The sequence below is a fragment of the Bubalus kerabau genome, chromosome 3, assembly GCF_029407905.1.
Source record: "Bubalus kerabau isolate K-KA32 ecotype Philippines breed swamp buffalo chromosome 3, PCC_UOA_SB_1v2, whole genome shotgun sequence".
Classification (NCBI taxonomy): domain Eukaryota; kingdom Metazoa; phylum Chordata; class Mammalia; order Artiodactyla; family Bovidae; genus Bubalus; species Bubalus kerabau.
In genome coordinates, this window is record NC_073626.1 from 187,173,708 (window position 1) to 187,194,765 (window position 21,058).

Genomic DNA, 21,058 nt, shown 5'->3' on the forward strand with positions numbered 1-21,058 from the left:
AGGTCTGCTGTGGGCTGCCCGCTCCTGCCCAGTGGCGCTGCTCTGCTTCCTGGTGGATGCTGGGGGGGAGAGGGGGCAAAACCCAGGAGAGCGAGCAGGCAGGGCCCTGGAAAGAGTGGCTTCCGCTTGCCTGCATGAGGGCCCAGGGGCGATCCAGGGGGGCCCTGTGTGTGCCCAGCCCACTGCAGGCCGGGCCAGATCCAGGTGGCTTGTGGGTGGAGGGGGCGTCTCAGGCTCTGAGCCAGAAGCCTTACCGCTTGGGGTTCGGAGAGAGATCTAGAACGAGGGAAAGAGCCGTCCTGAACGGGGTCCCCAAGTGCCCAGTGCCGGCCAGTTTCCTGGAGGTCACTGGGCCCCCCAGGCAGCTCTCTTCCTTCTCCCGCGCTTTCCCTGCACCACTGCCCTGGCCTGGAGCCGGAGTCTGCCCCCTTCTTGGTCTTCTTACCGACATTTGGCCCAGGGGCCGGCACCCCAAATGTCCTCCTGCCGTCAGCCCCTCCTCACGGCCAGCTCACCAGGGGACACGAAACCGTTAGTCTTGGCTGACAGTTACGTGTGCGGGATGAGCAGCGGGGGCAGCCTGCCTGAGGGGCCCTGGCAGGGCGGCTCTGGGAGCAGACCGAGTGTGGAGCTGCAGGCGCCCAGCCCAGGGGGCTGTGCTGGGCCCAAGCGGGGGAACCCGGCCGCCCCGGGGCCTGCAGCTCAGCAGCACGGGGGCGCCTGCCTTTTCTGTCCGCTGGTCTGGTTTCACCCTGGCGTGGATCACACGCTGGGGCCTTTGTGCAAAAACTTAGTCTGAAAGAGTTTCAGATTTATAGCAAAGTTATCCAAACAAGAATACAAAGAATTCTTGCACACCCATCACATGCATTCTCTAAGGAGTACTGTTTACCATTTATATTGTCGTTGTGTGATACCATCATCGAGGTATAATTCACACAGATGTTTGTCTTTCTTATTTGTCATGAGGATAACCCTTGGTCGGGTACCTCCTTCTTTTAAGTGTGTGTTTTCGGGCGCGCGCGGTCTTGCTGCGGCCCCTGGGCTTTCTCTGGTTGCAGCATGCGGAGGCTTCTCACTGCAGTGGCTTCTCGGGCGCACGGGCTCCAGGCCCCGAGGGCTTGGTAGTTGGGGTGCTCGGGCTTAGTTCCCCTGCGGCTCGTGGAGGGAGCCAGGTCATCTTCCTGGACCAGGAATCGAACCTGCGCCTCGTGTGTTGGCAGGTGGATTCTCGCCCACGGGACCACCAGGGAGGTCCTCCCATATTGCTTTTATCTCTGAACAGTGTCCCTGTGTCATAAGGAGACCGCGGCCGCGTTCGCACAGCTCTTGCTGTGGATGAGTCGCCGTTGGGCGAGTAGGCGCAGGCGCGGGCGGGGATGGGGACCCCTGTCTGCCTGACGCCCCGCCCACGTGTTTCGGTGCCTGCCCTGCTGCTTGTGTCTGAGGCCGTGTGTGGCCCAGGCCCTGCTGGAGGGACCTGGAATGTGCCTGCCGCACCATCCACACGGGGTTAATTGGGGTCAGAGAGGCCACAGACTTTCCAGTAGCGAATACGTGAGCTGCCAGAGGTGAGCTCTTCCCAGAGCCTCAGTTGGGAGTCGCTGCACGAAGTCTCTGCTGCCCGAGGCCCTCAGACCTGCACGCACAGTTGCTGCCTGGTGCCCGTGGACCTGGGATCCTCTCCTGAATTTCTCAACTCCTCTGGCTTTTTCTTAGCCTCTTGCATTTGAGCTGAATTAGGAGCTCTGATTGGAGAAGGCAGTGGCACCCCACTCCAGTACTCGTGCCTGGAAAATCCCATGGACCAAGGATCCTGGTAGGCTGCAGTCCATGGGGTCGCTGAGAGTCGGATACGACTAAGCGTCTTCACTTTCACTTTTCACTTTCATGCATTGGAGAAGGAAATGGCAACCCACTCCAGCATTCTTGCCTGGAGAATCCCAGGGACGGGGGAGCCTGGTGGGCTGCCGTTTATGGGGTCGCACAGAGTTGGACACGACTGAAGCAACTTAGCAGCAGCAGCAGGAGCTCTGATTCAATATTGCTGCAGACCTGCAGAGAAGGCTGAGTTCCAACCTCATTGTCGCAGCCGGTGCTCTGAAAGACCCATAGACCCCTGGGGTGTGCAGGCGTGGAGCATCCTGGAGGGGAGGAGAGCCGTGTCTGCTCTCGGTGGGAGGAGTCTGGACTGTTGTTGCTGTGGGTTTTTTTTTTTTTTTCCCTCTTCTTTTTCACCTGTAAAGTAGCCATCCCAAAAGATAGGAATATCAGACTGTAACGATGACTCAGTAGTAATGAGCCCCACTGAGTGTCTGTTACATGTCACACATGTTAGCGGATCCTTCCTCTGAAAGTGATGTGAAGCCTGGAGGCGTTGTGCCGGCTCGGCGGAGGCTGCAGAGCTAGCATCGGAGGGCAGCTCAGGCTCAGAGTCAGCTCAGGACTCCTCACTCTGTGCTCCTTCTGTGACCCGGCCCCCGGCCCCTGGCCCCAGAGGGTGCAGCGCCCTCTCCCCTGCCCAGCAGACGCGCAGGACACAGCCTCGAACCACCCGTGGCGCCCCGATAGGGAGGGCCTGTAAACCCAGATGGACGTCCAGACGACTCTGGGCCAACGCGCCCCCCTGGGACCTGGGGCGGTGATCTGCAGTTTGACGGGCTTAACGTTTAACAGGATGTGGGCCTGTTTGCTGCAGGTATTTTGAAGGTGGTGTCTCATCTGTCTACCTCTGGGATCTGGATCATGGTTTTGCTGGAGTGATCCTCATAAAGAAGGCTGGAGATGGATCAAAGAAGATCAAAGGCTGTTGGGACTCCATCCACGTGGTGGAGGTGCAGGTACGGCTTCCCGCAGCTGGCCCTGGGGTGCTGCTTGATGAGGCGATGTTGTGGTGTGTAAAGCCCCGCTGCTTCCTGCGAGTGCCCACAGCCGTGTGGACGGAGATAAGTCGGGAGTACAGTCGTCCCTGATGAAAAAGGTCCCCAGAGGACTGGGGTACACATGATTGCAGATTCACCCCTAAATTTAAAAACCGTTTGGGATTTTTACAAGGTCACATCATGGTGAGGTCTTAGGAAGGGAATGCTCGAATGACCTGAATTCAGGGGCCCCTTGGGGCTCAGCTCAGGGTCACACGCGAGGTTCTGATCTCTGTCTCGTCCTGCAGGAGAAGTCCAGTGGTCGCACCGCCCATTACAAGCTGACCTCCACGGTGATGCTGTGGCTGCAAACCAACAAATCCGGCTCTGGCACCATGAACCTCGGAGGCAGCCTCACCAGACAGGTAGAGCGAGTGGGCAGTGCCCAGGCCAGCCCCAGCACTGGCCGTGTGTGGAGATGCGTGGGCAGCTGCCCCCACAGGGTCCAGGGCCGGCCTGTGTGACGAGTGGGGTGCCCCGCAGGCCTGTGGGTGATTGCTGAGACTCAGTCATGGGGGACTTTTCCCTCGGGTCAAGGTGCTTGCAGTAAGGCGCTCCTGTATGTGAGACTTGTCCCTCGGGTCAGGTGCTTGCAGTAAGGCGCTCCTGTATGTGAGACTTGTCCCTCAGGTCAGGTGCTTGCAGGAAGGCGCTCCTGTATGTGAGACTTGTCCCTCGGGTCAGGTGCTTGCAGTAAGGCGCTCCTGTATGTGAGACTTTTCCCTCGGGTCAGGTGCTTGCAGGAAGGCGCTCCTGTATGTGAGACTTGTCCCTCGGGTCAGGTGCTTGCAGGAAGGCGCTCCTGTATGTGAGACTTGTCCCTCGGGTCAGGTGCTTGCAGGAAGGCGCTCCTGTATGTGAGACTTGTCCCTCGGGTCAGGTGCTTGCAGTAGGGCGCTCCTGTATGTGAGACTTGTCCCTCGGGTCAGGTGCTTGCAGGAAGGCGCTCCTGTATGTTTGGGACGTGCTACTGGCTGCATTTTCGAATGGATTCACTTGTTAATTGTGAGTCCTGCTCGCAGGTGGCAGAAGCAAAACTAAGCAGCGTAAGCAAAAACGGAAACGAGCCAGCTCACATACTTGCGAAGTCCCGTTGTCGTCCCGCCCAGCGGGGTCTCAGACGCACGTGATGTGGACGGGACCCTGAACCTCTGCGTGGGGGCGCCTGGCGACCTCTGGCCATCCTAGGGGAGAGCGTCTCCCTGCTGCCTCGGGCTGCTTGTCCAGAACAGAATCACTTCCGGGGGCCAGGGTCACGTGACTACCTGTGGGTGGAGTTAGACTAACAGGGGGTGTCAGTTTCCTGAAGTGAAATCGGGCAGCTTTTCATAGTTTGGGGGGGTGGTCGGTGTGGGCAGCGTGAGCAGTGATGGCGGCCAGGGGGTCTGAGCACCAGGCCGCTGGGGGTTGGCCATCAGGGTCCCCAGAAGGAGAGAACTGGCTGAGCTGGAAGCTGCAGGGCTTCAGAAGGAGGAGAGCCTGCTTCAGTCTCCGAGCCAGTTGCCAGCCTCCCCCGGCAGCTGCCTGGTGGTCACGTCTGCTCTCTGCTCCACTCCCAGCCCCCCCACCCCCAGCAGCGCCCCAGGGACACGGGGTCACAAGGGAATGACAGTCACCAGCATCCTCCACTCTGCACCCAACCAGGGCACTCTCCAAACCCCAGAGTATCCGTTCATCTCATACAGACAAAAAAAACCGAGTGTCTGGCTAAAGCTGTCCACAGCCTGCATGAGGCACAGTGTCTGCACGTTGGAGGAGTTCAGAGGGCATCTCCCAACCCAATGGGACGCCCTGTGCTGCCCTCCTTGGTGGCACCCCGGGGCGCGCGGCCCTGCGGGTAGTCCACTTCCTTCACGTCAGCCTCCGCAGGAAGTGGCATCAGGAGAGAACCTGCTCTCCAGGGTGGGTCCCCTGCCGCTTGGCGGGCGCCCTGCAGGTGTGCGGTTGGCTTGGTTGGCACCCCTGCCCCCTCCTCTTTCCCATGAACTATTGACGGTCCAGGGATTTTCCGTTCTGTTTCTGTGTGGTTGATCTTTCTTAAAACGAGGTTTTCCCTGTGGACCCGCGTTTCGGGCTCTGCCCCTTCTGCCCATGACAGATATGTTGAGTCTCGGTTTCCATCATCCCTGGGTTCGTTGTTCCTTCTGGCTTTGTTCCCGCACATTAACTCAGACGAATGAGTCTTTGTAGTAATTCACAGCCAAGTTCAGAGCTCTCCGGCATGGCTGTCAGAGACTTCCGTAGAGGAAGTTGTAGGGCACTGGTCTTTAGGGTGAGCTGGTTCAGTTCTCATTGACCACCTAAGCAGACTTCACATTTCCGAATAGATGCTGTTTGAGGTACCTGTGGCTGAATGCTGCCTGCTGTTTCCCAGCCAGCTCCCTGCTGTGCTGGGACCAGGTGGCTGCAGGCTCGGCCTCACCCTCGTCCTCAGGACTCAGCGCATCTCTGCACCTCAGGCTCCTTTGATGTGGCAAGAAGCCTTGCTTTGCTCTGTTTCCTGTCGCTGTGGTCCTGCAAGCCTGACGGGGCAGGCGGGCTCTCCGAGAGGCTCGTCCTCTGCAGCTCGGTGGCACCTTCCTGCCCACAGCCCAGTCAGGAGGGCCCTGCATCAGCACCGCGTACCACAGAGCTGCTCACAGGTCCAGAGAGTGAGGGCCCCGCCCTGACCTACCAAATTGAGACCCCAATGTCATAAAAGTCTCCAAGTAATTTAAGTGCCCATTAACATTTGACAGACGCTACTCTTCTGGGCGGGGGTGGGGGTGACGGCCACGCCACCAACAGCAGCTGTGTGGCCCCGGCAGGGCGTCCTGCGCGCCACTCTCGCTGGAGACAGTGTCAGGCTGCGTGTTCAGGGCTCAGTCCCAAACGGCTGCCTGCCCGCCTCCCCTGAGACACACCTTCAGACTCTAGGCGAGTCCAGGTTGTCACCTGCACTTCTGACCTACTGGCTACACATCAGAAGTTCCCACGACCCCTTCCTTGGGGTCCATTAATTTACTAGAGCTCCTCGCCGAACCCAGAGAAACCCATGTACTCATTAGCCTGCAGGTTTATTGCAGTGGACGTTTAAACATCACAGATCAACAGCCAGATGAAGAGATCCGCAGGGTGAGGTCTCAAGCAAGGCCTGCTGTCCTGGTGGAGTTTTGGGGCCCTGCACGGTGGCACCTGGAAGCCGGTTGGCTTCTCAACCTGGAAGCTCTCTGATTCCCATTTTTTGTGAGGTTTCACGGAGACTTCCTTGGGCTTCCCTGGTGGCTCAGATGGTAAAGAATCTGCCTGCAATGCGGGAGACCAGGGTTTGATCCCTGGGTTGGGAAGATCCTAGAGAAGGGAATGACAATCCATGCCAGTATTCTTGCCAGACTTCCACGGACGGAGGAGCCTGAGGGCTACAGTCCATGGGGTCACAAAGAGTCCGATACGACTGAGCAGCTAACACACGGAGACTTCCTGACAAAGGCGTGATTGATTAACTCACGGGTGATTGATTCGACCTCCATCCCTTCTCCCCCCACCCCCTGGAAACCAGAAGTGGAACTGAAAGTTCCACTCCTCCATTTGTGATTGGTGCCCCTGGCAACCAGGCCCCATCCTGAAGTGGTTTCCAGAACTCACCTCGTTCACATAAACCTAGTCGTGGTGGAAAGAGCTTGTTACGAGTGACAAGGCACTTGTTTCCCCTTTATGGCCCTGAAGCAATTGATGTCAGGAAGCGCAGATGAGACTGAATATCGTAAAAGATGCTGCTGTTGCTGCTCGCTCTCAGGAAACTCCTAGGGTCTCGGGATCTGTGAGCCAGGAGCCATGGATGAAGACCAGAGGCACACGAGGGATGGGTGTGGGTCATCCGAATGACCAAGCGTGTGTTCCTTACGAGCCACAGTATCACAGCTGCTGTGTACCCTTCCCTTGCCCGTCTCTGGCTCAGGTTATCACGAGTAGCTCGTCTCCAAGATCCCCTTCCAAGCATGTGTCAGGTGAACTGGGAGAGCTCAGACCACGAGATGCCCCCTCCCCTAGAGCAGCCTTCACTTCCTTCTCCATGTGCTACGTTAAGTTTCTAAGCAAGTTCAAGACCCTTGCTTAAGAGTCCACTCTTAGGGCTCGTAACAGGCTGTCCCTTGGGGAGGCCTTTGCCCCGGCCAGCGTGGGCTGGTGGTGCCTCTGTGTAACAGGAGGGGACCTGCAGGCCTCCGGGAAGCCGGGCTGGCAGCCCTGCAGCAGCCCTGAGGACGTCCGTTCCAGTCTTCAGCCTGAACTCCATGAGGATCCCTTTTAATATCAAGATTTTTTTTTCAGTAAGATAATTGTACTTTTAATAGCCATTGATTGTTTTTTAACGTGGTGGAAATTATCAGTTGGGAGCTTGGTTATTTTTTGGGGGCTTCGTTGCTGTACACGGGCTTTTCCAGCTGCGGCGAGCTGGGGCGCCTGCTCTCGGGGGTGCACGGGCGTCCCGTGCGTCAGCCCCTCTCGCTGTGGCACATGTTCTAGGCACTCGGGCTCCAGTCATTGCAGCCCACAGCTTAGTAGCTCAGAGGCACGTGGAGTCTTCCCGGACCAGGGATAGGGCCTGAGCACCCGACACTGGCAGGTGGATTCTCACGCGCTGCAACCAGGGAAGTCCCGTAGTGATTTTTTTTAATGTATTGAGTATATTTTAAATTAGAGGATGATCACCAACAACATTGCAATGGTTTCTTCCGTGTGTTTCTGTTAGTTGCTCAGTCGTGTCCAACTCTTCACAACCCCTTGAACTGTAGCCCTCCAGGCTCCTCTGTCCATGGGGTTCTCCAGGCAAGAATACTAGAGTAGGTTGCCATTTCTTTTTCCGGGTTTCTTTCATACCTCACCATGAATCAGCCGTAGGTATACATATGTCCCGTCACTCTTGACCTCCAGTTCCGTTCAGTTGCTCAGTCATGTCTGACTCCCTGCAACCCCATGGACTGCAGCACGCCAGGCCTCCCTGTCCATCACCAACTCCCGGAGCTTGCTCAAACCCATGTCCATTGAGTCGGTGATGCCGTCCAGCCATCCCCTCCTCTGCTGTCCCCTCCTCCCGCCCTCGGTCTTCCCAGCATCAGGGTCTTCTCCATCGAGCCAGCTCTCCTCCTCTGCCGTCCCCTCCTCCCACCCTCGGTCTCCCCAGCGTCAGGGTCTTCTCCAGCGAGCCAGCTCTCCTCCTCTGCCGTCCCCTCCTCCCGCCCTCGGTCTCCCCAGCGTCAGGGTCTTCTCCAGCGAGCCAGCTCTCCTCCTCTGCCGTCCCCTCCTCCCGCCCTCGGTCTCCCCAGCGTCAGGGTCTTCTCCAGCGTGCCAGCTCTCCTCCTCTGCCGTCCCCTCCTCCCGCCCTCGGTCTCCCCAGCGTCAGGGTCTTCTCCAGCGGCCAGCTCGCCCCTTTGCGACTCCTAACTGCATTGTGTCGCAGCTGCAGAAGCGTCTCCAGGATCTTGAACAGAAGCAGCGCAAGGCACGTCCCTGCACTGAGGGCTGGAGCCTCAGACTGTCCACGTAGAGCCTGCCTGAGCCACAGGGGGTCTCAGGGGTCCCCTTCTCTGGCCTCGGGGCAGGGCTGTCTCCAAACCCTCCCAGAACCAAGGCGAGTGCTTGCTGGGCAGAGCCCATCCTTCCACAAGGAAACAGGCCCTTGCTTCCAGGAGGCACTGATGAGGCAGGGCAGTGGAACCCCCAGGCAGCTGGCTCCCCCGCCCCGCCACCCGAGGAGTGCTGGAAAATCCTAAACCCGTATCCGGAGACGGCTTCCTGCATCACTTACCGCTCTGAACTGTTTATAATTCCACCCAGTTCACAGTGACCTGGACAAATACTTAATCCGCAGCCTTCCTAATAGTTCAAATCAGAGTTGTCAGCCCACGGCCAGGGCCTGGTTCCAGCTTGCCGTGCACGGCGCCTGCTGCCAGGCCAAACGCCGGCCCGATGAGACGCTGTCCTCCGTGCGCCGGGCCGGGCCGCAGGCCTGCGTGGTCTGCCTTGTACTCTCGGCTCTAATGAGGAGGCTCAGGCTTCTGTCATCCTCGCGGCCGGTCACATAACTCATCCGAGGCACGGTAAAGCCAGGGCTGGTTTCCAATGTAAGTAACTGCAGGAGGCGGGCCCGGGAAGCCACGAGGGTGACAGATCGAAGTTAATGACGCGTAGCTTCTGCGCAAACAGGGAAATGAGGGTTGTGGGTTTCGCTGTTTGTCCCAGGTGAACCTTGGGGAAAACTCCTCTGCTTCTCTTGGATGGGAGGCCAGGGCGTTCCAGGAAAGCTGAGCGGATCAGTGATAGGGTGGACAGGTGGGGTGGCGCGGGCTGTCTCCACAGGTCGGGTTGTGAACAGCATAGCGTCACTTAGCAGGTGAGGAAACTGGGGTTCCGGCTCTTCAGTGGTTTGCCCCATGGTGACTTAACGAAGCGGCACGCAGAGCTGGGACGTGAACCCAGATTTGTCCCTTAGGAGAATGAAAAAGGCTGCGTTCTGCCACACTGCATTTTTTGGTCTTAATCTGTCCCCTGTGCCTGGCATTCGTGAGATGCTCGATAAGCACTTCCACAGACGTGCATTGAGCAGTCGGCTCAGTGTAGACAGGACGCTGCCCCGTGGGCGCCCAGGGACTCTTCATGGGCAGCGGCCGTGGGCGAGTGGGCCACCCCTGGGGAGGCCCGTGGAGGGGCCAGGCCTCCCTGCACCGTGCTCAGCCGTGCTGCCCTTTGGGTGTCTCTTGTGGGAACCAGGTTGACCACAGGAGACGCCTTCCCCGCCGGAAGCAGTGAGGAGGGCTTTAAGATTTTTAAGTAGTCGACTTATCAGATGTGTGTCTTCAAAAGGTGGCTCTGTGTGTGGAGTGGAGGCCGGGTTGGCAGGAGGGGGCTGTTGAACCCGCCCAGGAGAGGGGTGGCCAGAGCCCGGCGGGGCAGCCCCAGGGGCTGGGCATCTGGCCTGTGGCCAGCGGTCAGTGAAGGACCCTCAGGCAGGAAATACGAGGAAGGGCAGAGGCAGGAGGAGAGGAGGGGTGGGTTAGAGAATCTTGGGGTGACGCCCAAGGTGTGTGCCCTGGGCTCGGAGGCTCTTCCCTGGCTTGAGTACCTCCATGAGGCCGCAGCTGCTGACCCTGGGTGTGCGGAGGGAGGGCCCCGCCACCCTGGCCACGCCACAGCCACAGCGGCCTGGGCCGCCCTTCCTGGGGTGACCCCAGGCCCCCCCACATTCCCGCTTCCCTCGCCTGTCTTGATTGACTGATGGCCGGGCCAGGTCTTAGTAGTGGGTGTGCAATCTGTAGCTGTGGCATATGGGATCTAGTTCCCTGACTGGGGATCGAGCCCGGGTCCCTGTGCTGGGAGGTCAGAGTCTAAAGTCCCTGGTGCCTGGCCCCGGCTCGGGCTTGGCGGCATTTGCCGCCCCCGCCCCGTCCCCAAGGGCCCCTTTCCCTGGCTCCTCGGGCTTTGCCTCCGTGCCCTCCTTGCTCGGTGTGGACAGTAGGAGCTTGCACTGACCGTCTTTGCCTCTCGGTGAGCGTGCCAGCGTGGCTGGCCCACCAGCGGTGGGGAGGCTCGGACGACGGCGCCTTCCCCGCCGCCTGCAGTCCTGCCTGTGTGGCCCCTCAGGGCGCCCCTCAGGGACGTACATCCGTGGAAGACAGAGTAGACACCGTGTTTTGGCAAGTCCCTGCAGCCCTGGGGCCGTGGGAGGCAAGTGGGGGGTGGTCCTCACAGGGGCTCTCACAGCCTGACCTTGTGGGGGCGAGGGCGGACGCTGGCCCCCGGGCCCCCGCGGGAAGGCCGCCGGCCGAGCACCAGCACACCCGCGAGGACGCCGCGCCGCGAGGTCGCTGCTGCGTCAGAGGGATGTGGGGAAAGGCGGGACCCCGGGTCTCTGGAAGGAAACCCACAGGCCGGGCCCTGCAGATGTGCGTTTGATTTTTTTTTTCCCCCAGATTCTAAGTATTTAACAACAAAGGTGGAATGTCTCGTGGGGAGGGGAGGTGAGGCAGTCCCTTGCCCCCGCAGTGAGTCTGCATGCAGTGAGGCTCCAGCCGGCGCCCCTGCCTGCGGGTCGAGGCCGGGAAACCCACTTTGACCCTTCCTGGGCAGTCAGGCTAGGCACTGTACTCGAGCCGGGCAGAGGCCGGGTCCGCGCCAGGCTGGGGGTGGTTCAGGGAGGGCATTCTCCTGGGGTGGCCCAGCTGCAGCTGCTCCCTGTTCTCTGAGGCTCCTGGGTTTGGGGTGGAGAGGCTTCACGCTGTGGGTTCTGGGGGCGCCCCCGAACACGTCTGGTGACCTGGGGTGGAATGGCCCCGGCTTGGTCCAGGGGGCGAGCCAGGTCAAGGCTGCCGCCCTGTGCCGTGCCCCACCAGGAAGATCGGGCAGGAGCGGAGTGGAGATCCAAGGGAGGGCAGGGACGGAGCCGCTTGGAATGTCTGAGCCCTGCACTGTGGTCTGGCCTTGATTTTTCCGGTAAGGAGCGTGGATGAGATTGAGCAAACGGAGAAGTCTCCGGGAAGAAAACAGGCTTTGGAATCATCCAGGCCATCGTTCCAGTCCCAGCCCAGTCTCCTTCCAGCTGTGTGACCTGGACAAACAACTTCCCTTCTCTGAAGTTCAGCATTTTCACCAGCGAGCCCATAACACCCCTTTGGAAAGACTGTTGGAGCAGAAATAAAAGCTACCTTGAGGCACGGGTTCTGCCCGATAAATAAAATAGTAGCTGTTGCTGCTGGTACCATGTACCATGCAAGCTAGGCTCTGTTAAATTTTTCCTGAATTGGGCAGACAAAAGCTCCGCTGAGAGGCTGTCCAACCACTATCTTCCGGCTTGCCAGAGCGCCAGGCCCTGGTCTCCAGCCCCACGCTGATCTGGAGCCGGCCCGAGGCAAGTCCCAGGAACAGTGCAGCCGTGGAGCCCGGCGCCACTCTGGGCCCGGGGCGGGTGTTGGCTCATCCCGAGCACGGCAGCAGCAAGGAGATGGAGGCCTTTCTGGGCCGAGGCCTGGCCCTGGGGCTGCAGAGTGGGGGCCGCCTGCCAGGCTGGCTTCCCGCAGGGCCCCGGAGAAGCGCCGCCCGGCCCTCTGCTCACGTTTTCCCTTTTGAGGAAAGCAGTCTGCTTTCTAAACAGGCCCACGTCCTCCGCATCCCCCGGGGTGCCGGGTGGGGGTGGGCAGGCTGGGCTCTGACTTCAGACTCGGCTGGAACCACCTTGTGGAACATCTGTGTGACCACAGCCCATAAAAATGTTTTCCTCTGGCAGCTGCTTTTATGAGATGTAATAATATCCGCGTTGCAAAAATGGCTCTGTTTTTGGTGGGTCAGCACTGCCAGCGAGCTGACCCTGACCAGGTGTGGAGGGAGTCGGCAGGGGGGCCGTGGAAACACATCCGTGTGCCAGGCCACTGCCCCCCTTCCAGTCCACCCGCTTCCTTCCCTCCCCCGGGGCCCTGCTGGGCCTTTGCCTTGGGGTCAGATTTCTGGCCTCGAACTTCACAGCCCCTTGGGTCCTCCCGGGGAGTCAGTCTGCTCCCAAAGAAGGCTCACGCCCCTGCCCAGGCCTCTCTGACCTCTGAGAGCCTGGCAGTGCCAGCCTCTCCCTTTGTTGGAAGACAGCTCTGATTCTGAAGCAGAGATGATGCCCAAGCTGTCCGACACCCGATGGGGCTTCGCTGACTCCATGGCCCTGAGCCCTTTGCCTCTAGAGGTCCTGGCCTCAGCTTTGGGTGATTGGTGCTCATTTAAGGTGGGATTCGGGTTGAGCTCACCGCCTCTGTGCTTCCCTGGGTGTGCCAGGGATCCACCGTCCATGTGGAGCTGGGGAAGAGGGGAAGCTGATTTGTGGGAGGACGTAATTCACTTGGGTCAGAGCCGCAGGCCTCTCCTTGCCCAGAAAGAGCAGCCCTGAGCGGCCATCAGGCCAGGCACAGGAGCCTCCTCTCCGGGGGAGGAGAGAACCCTGGTGCCAGCATGTTGGTGTCCAGATTACCTTTCAGGATTGGGTGGGCAGCCTCCGTCCTTCTCTGTGGCAGGTGGAGTTGCCAGCCCCTGTTCAGCAGGCGTGCGCTCCAGCCGTCAGGGCCGAGCGCATCTCACAGATGCTGCAGCTCTGCCCGGTGGGGGCGCTTCTCATGCTGAAATGGTGAAGTTCACAAGCATGCACACCCCCTGTTTTGTGGGGACCCCTGGAATGTCCGAAGATCGAGTCTCCCCGGGACCCTTGGCTAGAGTGCCTGGGGGGCTCAGGGCCCAGGGTCGGGGCGGAGCAGCCGGTCCTGCTGGCATCTTGCCCCCTTTCCGGCTCGGCCAGCCCTCCGCAGAGCAGTCTGCCCAGAGCCAGGCGTCTTCCCTTTCAGAGACTTGGTGTCCTGGCTTTGGAAGGCGAGGACTTGGGTTCCAGACCTTCACTGCACTCTGGTTCCCCCGCTTCCCTGGCTTGTAGCGTCATGACACAGGGCCGCCCGTTCCTCCGGGGACCCCTCTGGGGACCCGGGGCTCCTGGCTGTGTGAGCGGGCGCTGAGACAGCTCCGCCGCCCTCGGCAGTGACGGGCATCGCTGGACTGCCCCGCCAGGCAGCAGGTTTCAGAGCGTGGCCATGACCTCCCGTGTCCTCCTTCTGGCCTGAAACGCCCACGTGCTTTCCCATTTCTTGGGCTCGGGGCATGCAGACCTTTGACGCAGAAGAGCATGTCCATGGCTCTCTGAAACCCAGACTGAACCCAGCCATGCCGATGGGGCCGGGCCGAGAGGGGGCCCTGCAGCTCCATCAGGGAAGGGGCTGGGCATGCGGCCCCTGACCTGGACACCAGGAGCAGCTTCATTTTGATCCTGAAAGGCACACAAACACTGTCCTAGCAGGCACCTCGCATTCCTGTCAAGTGAAATCACCCAAAACCCACAAGTCTCTCTGCTGGACCTGTTCCCCACGTTGTTGTTGGTGAGATTAACGTCTGAGCCAAAGTATGTGGTCTGCGTTTGCCCGGGTGCACGCAGTCACGCTGGAGCACAAGTCCAGCAGGGCTGTTGTCTGGACAGGCTTTGTGACGTCTGCCTGCCTGTTTCCTCGGGTGCATGGTGGTCCTGAGGAGGGGCAGGCAGACCGAGGCCCGAAGCTCTGTGCTCCGCCGCCGACCCGTGCCTCTCTCCGGGAGCGACCCGTCCGTCACCTGCACCCTTGACTCCTGTGGCGTCGCCCCACGGTCCTGCACAGACAGACAGAGCTGGGGCCCGGCAGGGAATCCTGCGGGCGGCCCCGGGGAACTGGCGGGCCGTGGTCCAGCCAGGGCCGCGGGATCCTAGGTGGGAAGCTGCCACAGGGACGCGCTCTCGAGGAGCCTGTGTTCCTCAGCCCAGCATCCCCGTCACCACCGGAAACCAGAGACTCATGGCAGGTCGTGTCCACAGCCAGCCCGCGCTGGCTCCTGGAGCATCTGATTTGAAAACGCGCCAGCAGATGGCTTTTTTTTACCAGTCCCGTCAAAAGTTGTGGCCTGGATCAGCGTCAGGCCAGTGTTTAACTTCCAACTCCAGTCTGCCTTCTGTCACGGAAGTGGGGTCAGCTTCCGCCCTCTGCAGAGTTCTGGTACCTCTGAAGCATGCTCTAGCTTTTCAGGGAGGTCTGTGTCACGGAGTCGGATTTGTCTGACCTTGAAGCCTTATCATTTTAAATGATTTGTTTCTCTCCTATCACCCCCTGCTTCCAGCTCTGTCTCCCTCTTATCTGGGTCTGTTGTACCTTTCCCAGCCTAAAAGTCACCCTAAAATTCATCGGTAAGAGAGGTAAAACCAGGTGAGGCGACGGAGGCCTTTAGCCTCTGAACAGACCGCCGTCCACCGCAGGTCTGCCCTGCCCTGTTCTTCCGGCTCTGAAGGTAGTTAGCCGTCCACCTTCGCTCTGCTCTTCTACTGATCTGAATTCATCCTGCGCTCTCGCCTTCCCGATCCGGCTCCTGTCTCCTCGTCCGTTTCTCGGTCGCTTCCAGAGTCTGTTTCCGCAGCAGCAGTGGCTGCGGTCGGGCGCCAGTCGGGTTGGACGGCATCGTGCGCTCAGTGATCCGCTCGGCGCCTGTGACCGTCACAGGCGCATCCGCCCTGAAGGATGTGTGATCGCGGAGAGAATAAGCCCTAAACGTGGGGAGGAGTTGCGGGGAGAGCCGTGGTGTCGTGTCGTGACTCGGCGTGCACATCAGGGGCCTCATTGCCTTCTCCTCCTTCCTGTCGGCCCTCAGAGGGCTCATCCCTGGGCCAGAACCAACTCGCTGGGCACCTCTCCTCCAGAACCCCCATTGGCCCTGCAGAAGAGCCGTCTACATTATTAAATACTAAAGAGACACGAGTTCAAAACAGTCATTGGACAGTTTGAAAACTAGCGGAGCGCCTTTGAGAGAATTATTTGAGGAGAAGAAGAGGACTGAGATGAGCCACAGGAAGGCGAGAGCACAGAGCTGTGCCCCCTCGACGGGTGTGGCCCGAGGAAGGCGAGCTCGGCCGCTGGACGGCTAAGCGCAGGCTCTTGTGCACCGCTTTCCTAGCCGTAGGTCGCATGTAAGAGGCCGCCTGGGTGGATGGTGCGTGTCCTTTTCTGGCCACGCAGTCCCCAGGAGGAGCCGCACCTTCAGCGGGAGTAGACAGAACACAGGCTGGGAAGTGGGCACGACGTTGACCCAGGCTCTGCCTTCCCCCCCTGTCTGACCTTGGGCAAGTCACCCCTTCGACCTGAGCCTGGGGTCTCCTGTCTGACCCCTGGGTTGTTGCCCACCCCCCCCCCCCCACCCCTCCCTCTGTAGCTGCCAGGCACAGCCGCCGCTGGCAGGCGCCTTAGAGGCTCACCTGTGACTTCACAGCCCGAAGCCACACGAGTGCCCTCCCGCGTGCTGCCGTGCCGGAGATGCCCCTGGAGACAGGCCTGTGACCCTCGTGCCGGGCTTCCCACAGCTAGGACAGCAGGTTCTGTGCACCCCGGCAGCCGCCCCCACCCGGCGCTCTGACTCAGCCGTGTCCCCGTTCCCTTGCAGATGGAGAAGGATGAGACCGTGAGCGACTGCTCTCCACACATAGCCAACATCGGGCGCCTGGTCGAGGTGAGCGGCTGCCTCCCCCGGGGCCTCCCGGGTGGCTTCCCGCCAGCTTCCAGCGGCGCGGCGCCCGTTTCTGGGCCCGCCTGGTGTTTTCTGCACCTTCTGAGCCTGGCTCAGAGCCAGAGGCCCCTCCTCTGCGGCCCCCAGAGGACTCAGCGCGGGAAGCCCTCAGCCCTGACCCCCTCCACCGAGTGCGGGTGCAGACCGCCCCTCCCCACACCCTCCGGAAGAAGGGGGTGCTCTGCAGAGTTGTCCCCCAGCCCGCACTAAGGGCAGCCAGGCCCTGGCCGGGGGCTCCCGCGCACCCCCGTGTGGCCGCCGCGGGGACTGCAGGGCGCCCCTGACTGGCCGCCTCCGTTCCAGGACATGGAGAATAAAATCAGAAGTACGCTGAACGAGATCTACTTTGGGAAGACAAAGGACATCGTTAATGGGCTGAGGTAACGTACCCAGGAGCGCAGCCTGTGGGACCCCGAAGATGGGGGTTGGGGGTCCGAGGTCACCGCTCAGCAGCTCCACTGCCTGGGGCCTCAGTCTCCTCTGCAAACCAGGGCCGGAGTGCCCGCCCGACAGGGTCGTTAATGCAGGTTTTCGAGCTAAAGCCCCATACGCAGGACTTGTTCTCAGGGTAGACGTGCGTGCCGAGCTCCTCCATTTGTGTCTCCTGGGGACCGTCCGCCTTCACGGCCGTGGTGCCCTCCCTCCTGCAGCCACCGCTCAGTCCCGTGGGCTGAATCCTGCCTGAAGCTTCTCCGTGTACCTGCCGGTCCTGGGGCCTGAGGACCCCCGGGTCTGACCCTAAGATGCAGCGGGGAGTGCGGCCCCCAGTTGGCCAGGTTTTGGGCAGCAGAGCATCCCCCAGAGAGAGCCCGGCCCATTGCTTTCTGCGGAGGGCCCCACCCCTGGTCCCCCCACACCTTGTTCCCGCGGTTCTTCAGCGAAGGCCAAGGGAGGCGCAGGGACTCCCCAAGTCCTCCCGGTCACGGAGGGTGGTGGAGGCTGCGGGGGAGAGAGCCCTGGCCTTGGAGTCCCAGCCTGGGGTCTCAGGCAGCCTCTGCCTCCCCGAGCTCCGTGGCCTTTGAGCAGGGACTCCTCTCGGGGGCATCTCGCCTGTCCAGGAGCTGGGGCAGGGGGCCCGAGGCAGGGAGGATGGGGTCTGAGTCTCATCGCCATCCCACCAGTCCAGCGGCTCGCGCTCCGCCCATGGCCCCCGGCCCTGCAGGCCCCCTGTGGACAGACCCCTCTAGGCCAGGCAGGGGCAGGAAGTGGCCTGGGGCGGCCCTGGTTTGAGTCCGCCCAGAGGAGACGGTTTAGTCTGTCTTTCAAACAGCTGGAAGAGTGGCGCCCGCTCTGGACTCGCCTTTCTGACCCCCCGTCTGTGGGGAGCCTAGTCTAGCCCCTGGGGTTTACTCCCCGGCTTACCCCACGCAGCACTGCTCTCCTTCGGCTGTTGAGCCTGGGGCCTGGGGAGTCCTCTCTGCTCAGAGCTTCCCAGCCTGGGGCCCCTGCATCATCAGATGCACCAGACACGCCTGTCGGCCTGCACCATCCCAGGTGATGGCTGGAAAACCAGGGGGAGCCGCAGAGAGCCTGCGGGGGGTGGGTGGGCCCCCGAGAACTACAGCCGCCCTCGCCCGAGCCCCACGGCCCCCGCTGCCTCCACGCTGGGGCCCCTCCACGGCCCTCACTGCGCGTGCTCTCTGTAGATCTGTTGACGTTATCCCTGACAACCCCAAGTTCCTGCAGTTGCAGAGGGAGCTTTCCCACGTGCTGTCGCAGCGCCAGATCCACATCCAGCCCGATAACTAAGCCGCTCCAGGTACCCCGCGCGAGAGGCCCGAGCGCCGCCCCGCTAAACAGGACTCACCAGCCCGCCGAGACCCCGCCGCCCCTTAAACACCACTAACCTGTGTCCGCTCGGCCAAGAGCCGCCCCGTAACTGCCGACATCGCCCTGCGTAACACAGGCCCAGATCACGTGTGCAGTGTGTGTGCTTGGCACTCTGAGCAGAGCCGCATGTGGGGCAGGCTGGCAGGCCAGGGTGCGGTCACCCATGCCGCTCCCAGGGGCTGCCCGCTTGGCCGGAGGCTGAGGCGGCCTCTCCGTCTGCTGTGTGTGCAGCCGGAGCTTTGCCACCTTTCCACCAAGGACCCCAGAAGCTCAAAAAGATCCCTTTTCGGTGGGCAGTTGCCTGGAGTCAGCTGATCTGAGGTGTACTGCCCTGAGTCTAAGAGTCGAACGCAGAGCTGGGTCTCTTAAGAGCCCTCTGTCGGTCGCTCAGTCATGTCTGACTCTGCGACCCTGTGGATCGTAGCCTGTCAGGCTCCTCTGTCCATGGAATTCTCCAGGCAAGAATACTGGAGTGGGTAAAGATTCCCTCCTCCGGGGGTCTTCCCGACCCAGGGATGAAACCCAGCTGTCCCACATTGCAGGTTTTTAATGTCTGAACCACCAGGGAAGCCCAGAGTGGGGCTGTAAAGTCTGAGCCAGGCCTGGTGCCCCCAGACCAGGTGCCCCTGGAGCCGCCAGGACCCGCATCTCCCTCCGCCCCTGGTGAGCTGCAGCCATCCTCCTAAAGGCCTCACGCTCAACAGAGGGGGAGGTCTTGCTTGTGAACAACAGCCAAGAGCCGCGACTTGAGCGTGTGATGGATACAGATGTACAGAAGCGGGCAGCTCCTGGAGAGGAGGCGGGAAACTGGGCTTCATATCAGGCATCTGGAGACCAAGCTGGGCAGGGCTGCAGAGCCCGGGAGTAGGGGCTTCCTCCCAGGCCTGGGAGCTGGACACAGGGCCCCAACCCAAAACAGGCTCGGGGGGCTTGCACGGGGGGTGGCCCTTGTGGAACCAGGGGGGCTGCTCTGCTGTGGCTGCAGCCGTCTGGTCTGGGTGCGCGCCGGCATCAGGCCTGGGGCATTCCCCTGCCTTTAAAAGCGCTGCATACAGTATAGTTTCCCCCAGCCCCTCCGCTTCTAGGGTGGGTCTAGAATCTTCTGGACCCCTCCCCTTGGCCAGGCCCTGTGGGGACATAGGACCTCCGTGCCCCCATCCCCTGCTGCCCAGCCTGGCACCTTCTGTCCGGGACACACAGCACCTCCTGCAGACACTGGTTCCCGGTGGCTTGGCCGTGACCTTCCTGAGTGCCTTTCCCTGAACAAGCACTCTCCCCTCCTGCCTCCAGCTGCTCCAGGCTAACCTGTCTCTTACCAGTTCTCCCTCTGGACATTTCCCCTTGTTGGGGCGGGGGGGAGGGGCTGGGCACAGCCCAGGCCTGGCGTGCCCCTCCCAGAGGAGCCAGCACGCACTCAGGCCGGGGAGCCGTGGGAGCTGCCACAGAGCAAGCACTCAGAAATGTGTGTTCTGCAGCATCCGCCAAAATGTCAGCGTTTCTCACGGGAGGCTTTTTAGTTGCACATAGACTCTCTGAGAGTCTTGTCTCTGCCACCCTCTTTACCTTCTTGAGGGGGCTTCCCATGGTGTTCCCAGGACTCGGTAGCCAGCATTCCGCGTGGATGCTCCTGGTCCTACCTCGTTGTACTTAAGCCACATTTGGCGCTGGCTGAGGGGTTACTGTCTGGTCTCTCCTTCCCATGCGGCTTCACGGCCAGCGTGTCAAGCTTGGGGTCCCTGCGCCAGGCAGCCTGCCGCCCTTGCTCTCCGCTGCCTCGAGACTGTCACAAAGGCTGTACATCGTTTAATCAGCCCCTGGTTAGCCTGTACATCGGGAAACCTTGACCAGGATCACTAAGGTCACTGCCAGGTCATTGCATTTCTCAGAGCCTCAGTTTCCTCATCTGTAAATTGGGACTAATGCTCAGACTCCTCTGTGATGCTTGTGAGAGTGAAGTGTGCTTGGGAATCACTTATAAATGACAGACGACACAACGTCCACAAAGCTCAGCTCTTGCTCGCCTCATGTAACCCGTGTGTCGGTGCGCTCACGTGAACGTCTCCCCACAAACCCAGGAGTTGGCCCGGAAGCCACTTGTGGTTCAGGCCGATGTTGTGTCGTGTGCCTGGAGTCCGGTCACAGCCAGCCTGGGGCAGAGCTGGGCCGAGCTGGGCCGTGGCCTCCCCTGCAGGGCCCGGCGAGGTGCTGAGGGGCCAGCCTCCGGCTCTGGGCCCCTCCGCACCCCCGACCTTCCCGCACGGCTTGCAGCTCCGCTGCTGGAGGCGACGTGGGTGGAGAGGTGCCAGGCCCCCCCACCCCGGACGCACCGCATGGCCCCTCTCAGCCCCTTTTCCTTTCCTCTTCTGCCCACTCATGACGATTCTTCCCCACCTCCACCCCACAGGTCTGTGCAGACTTTTGCAGACAAATCAAAACAAGAAGCTCTTAAGAACGACCTGGTGGAGGCTTTGAAGAGAAAGCAGCAGTGTTAAAAGCCTCTGCTTCCCACTGACCGGAGACGCCGCGCGCTGTTAGGCTCCTTTCTTAGACACTCGTTTCCTGCTCCCTCCCTCGTCCCTTTCCTTCCCAACAGGTCACATAACAACTCAACTCAACTCGCATCACCACCGCAGCGCCATCTCTCCCGAGAATAAACCTGGTAAAAACCCGGTAAACACCCCTGGTCTCGGAGGCCTCCTTCCCCCACCACGTTTTGCTATCACAACTTGGTATTCCCATAGAGACCGCGTTTTCTGTCCGCCCTGGCGCCCCCCCACCCACCCACCCCTGTCTCCCCACCACCCATTTATAGGCATAAAAATACACTGTCTGCCTCCCTCCCCTCCCACCTTTTTGTTACATTGGTGTAAAAAATGTAAAACAAAAAAATTTTATGAAATAACTGTGGTGTGTGAAAGATAGAAGAAAAACTGGAAATCTGATTCCATGTGTGTTTGGGAGTTGCTTGGGGTTGGGGGCCGGGCGGGGGACGGGGACAGCTCTGGGAGAAAGGAGAGGTGGCCCTCGGCTCGCGGTGGGGGGCGGGGACTGCGGACCGCCCTGCTCTTCTGGCCAGGTGCTTTTCTGTCAATTTTTATGGAATGCAAAAGGAGTTTTTGTTTTATTTTGTTTTTTTGTAAAGCTTAAAAAAATCTACATCTTATACTTGAGCTTCC

General features: G+C 60.5%; 1 protein-coding gene across 3 annotated transcripts in view; it reads left to right on the plus strand.

The window, feature by feature from the left end:
• Positions 1 to 21,058, plus strand: part of CAPZB (capping actin protein of muscle Z-line subunit beta) — a 140,444-nt gene extending 119,386 nt beyond the window's left edge. For 2 of the 3 annotated variants that reach the window (XM_055574294.1, XM_055574292.1), the window contains exons 5-10: positions 2,699 to 2,840; positions 3,170 to 3,286; positions 15,930 to 15,995; positions 16,356 to 16,432; positions 17,699 to 17,811; positions 20,287 to 21,058. In XM_055574294.1, coding sequence (XP_055430269.1) covers positions 2,699 to 2,840; positions 3,170 to 3,286; positions 15,930 to 15,995; positions 16,356 to 16,432; positions 17,699 to 17,801 — 505 coding nt within the window. In that variant the 3' untranslated portion in view covers positions 17,802 to 17,811; positions 20,287 to 21,058. The remainder of the gene's footprint in view (positions 1 to 2,698; positions 2,841 to 3,169; positions 3,287 to 15,929; positions 15,996 to 16,355; positions 16,433 to 17,698; positions 17,812 to 20,286) is intronic. The other variant, XM_055574293.1, reaches the window with a different exon arrangement.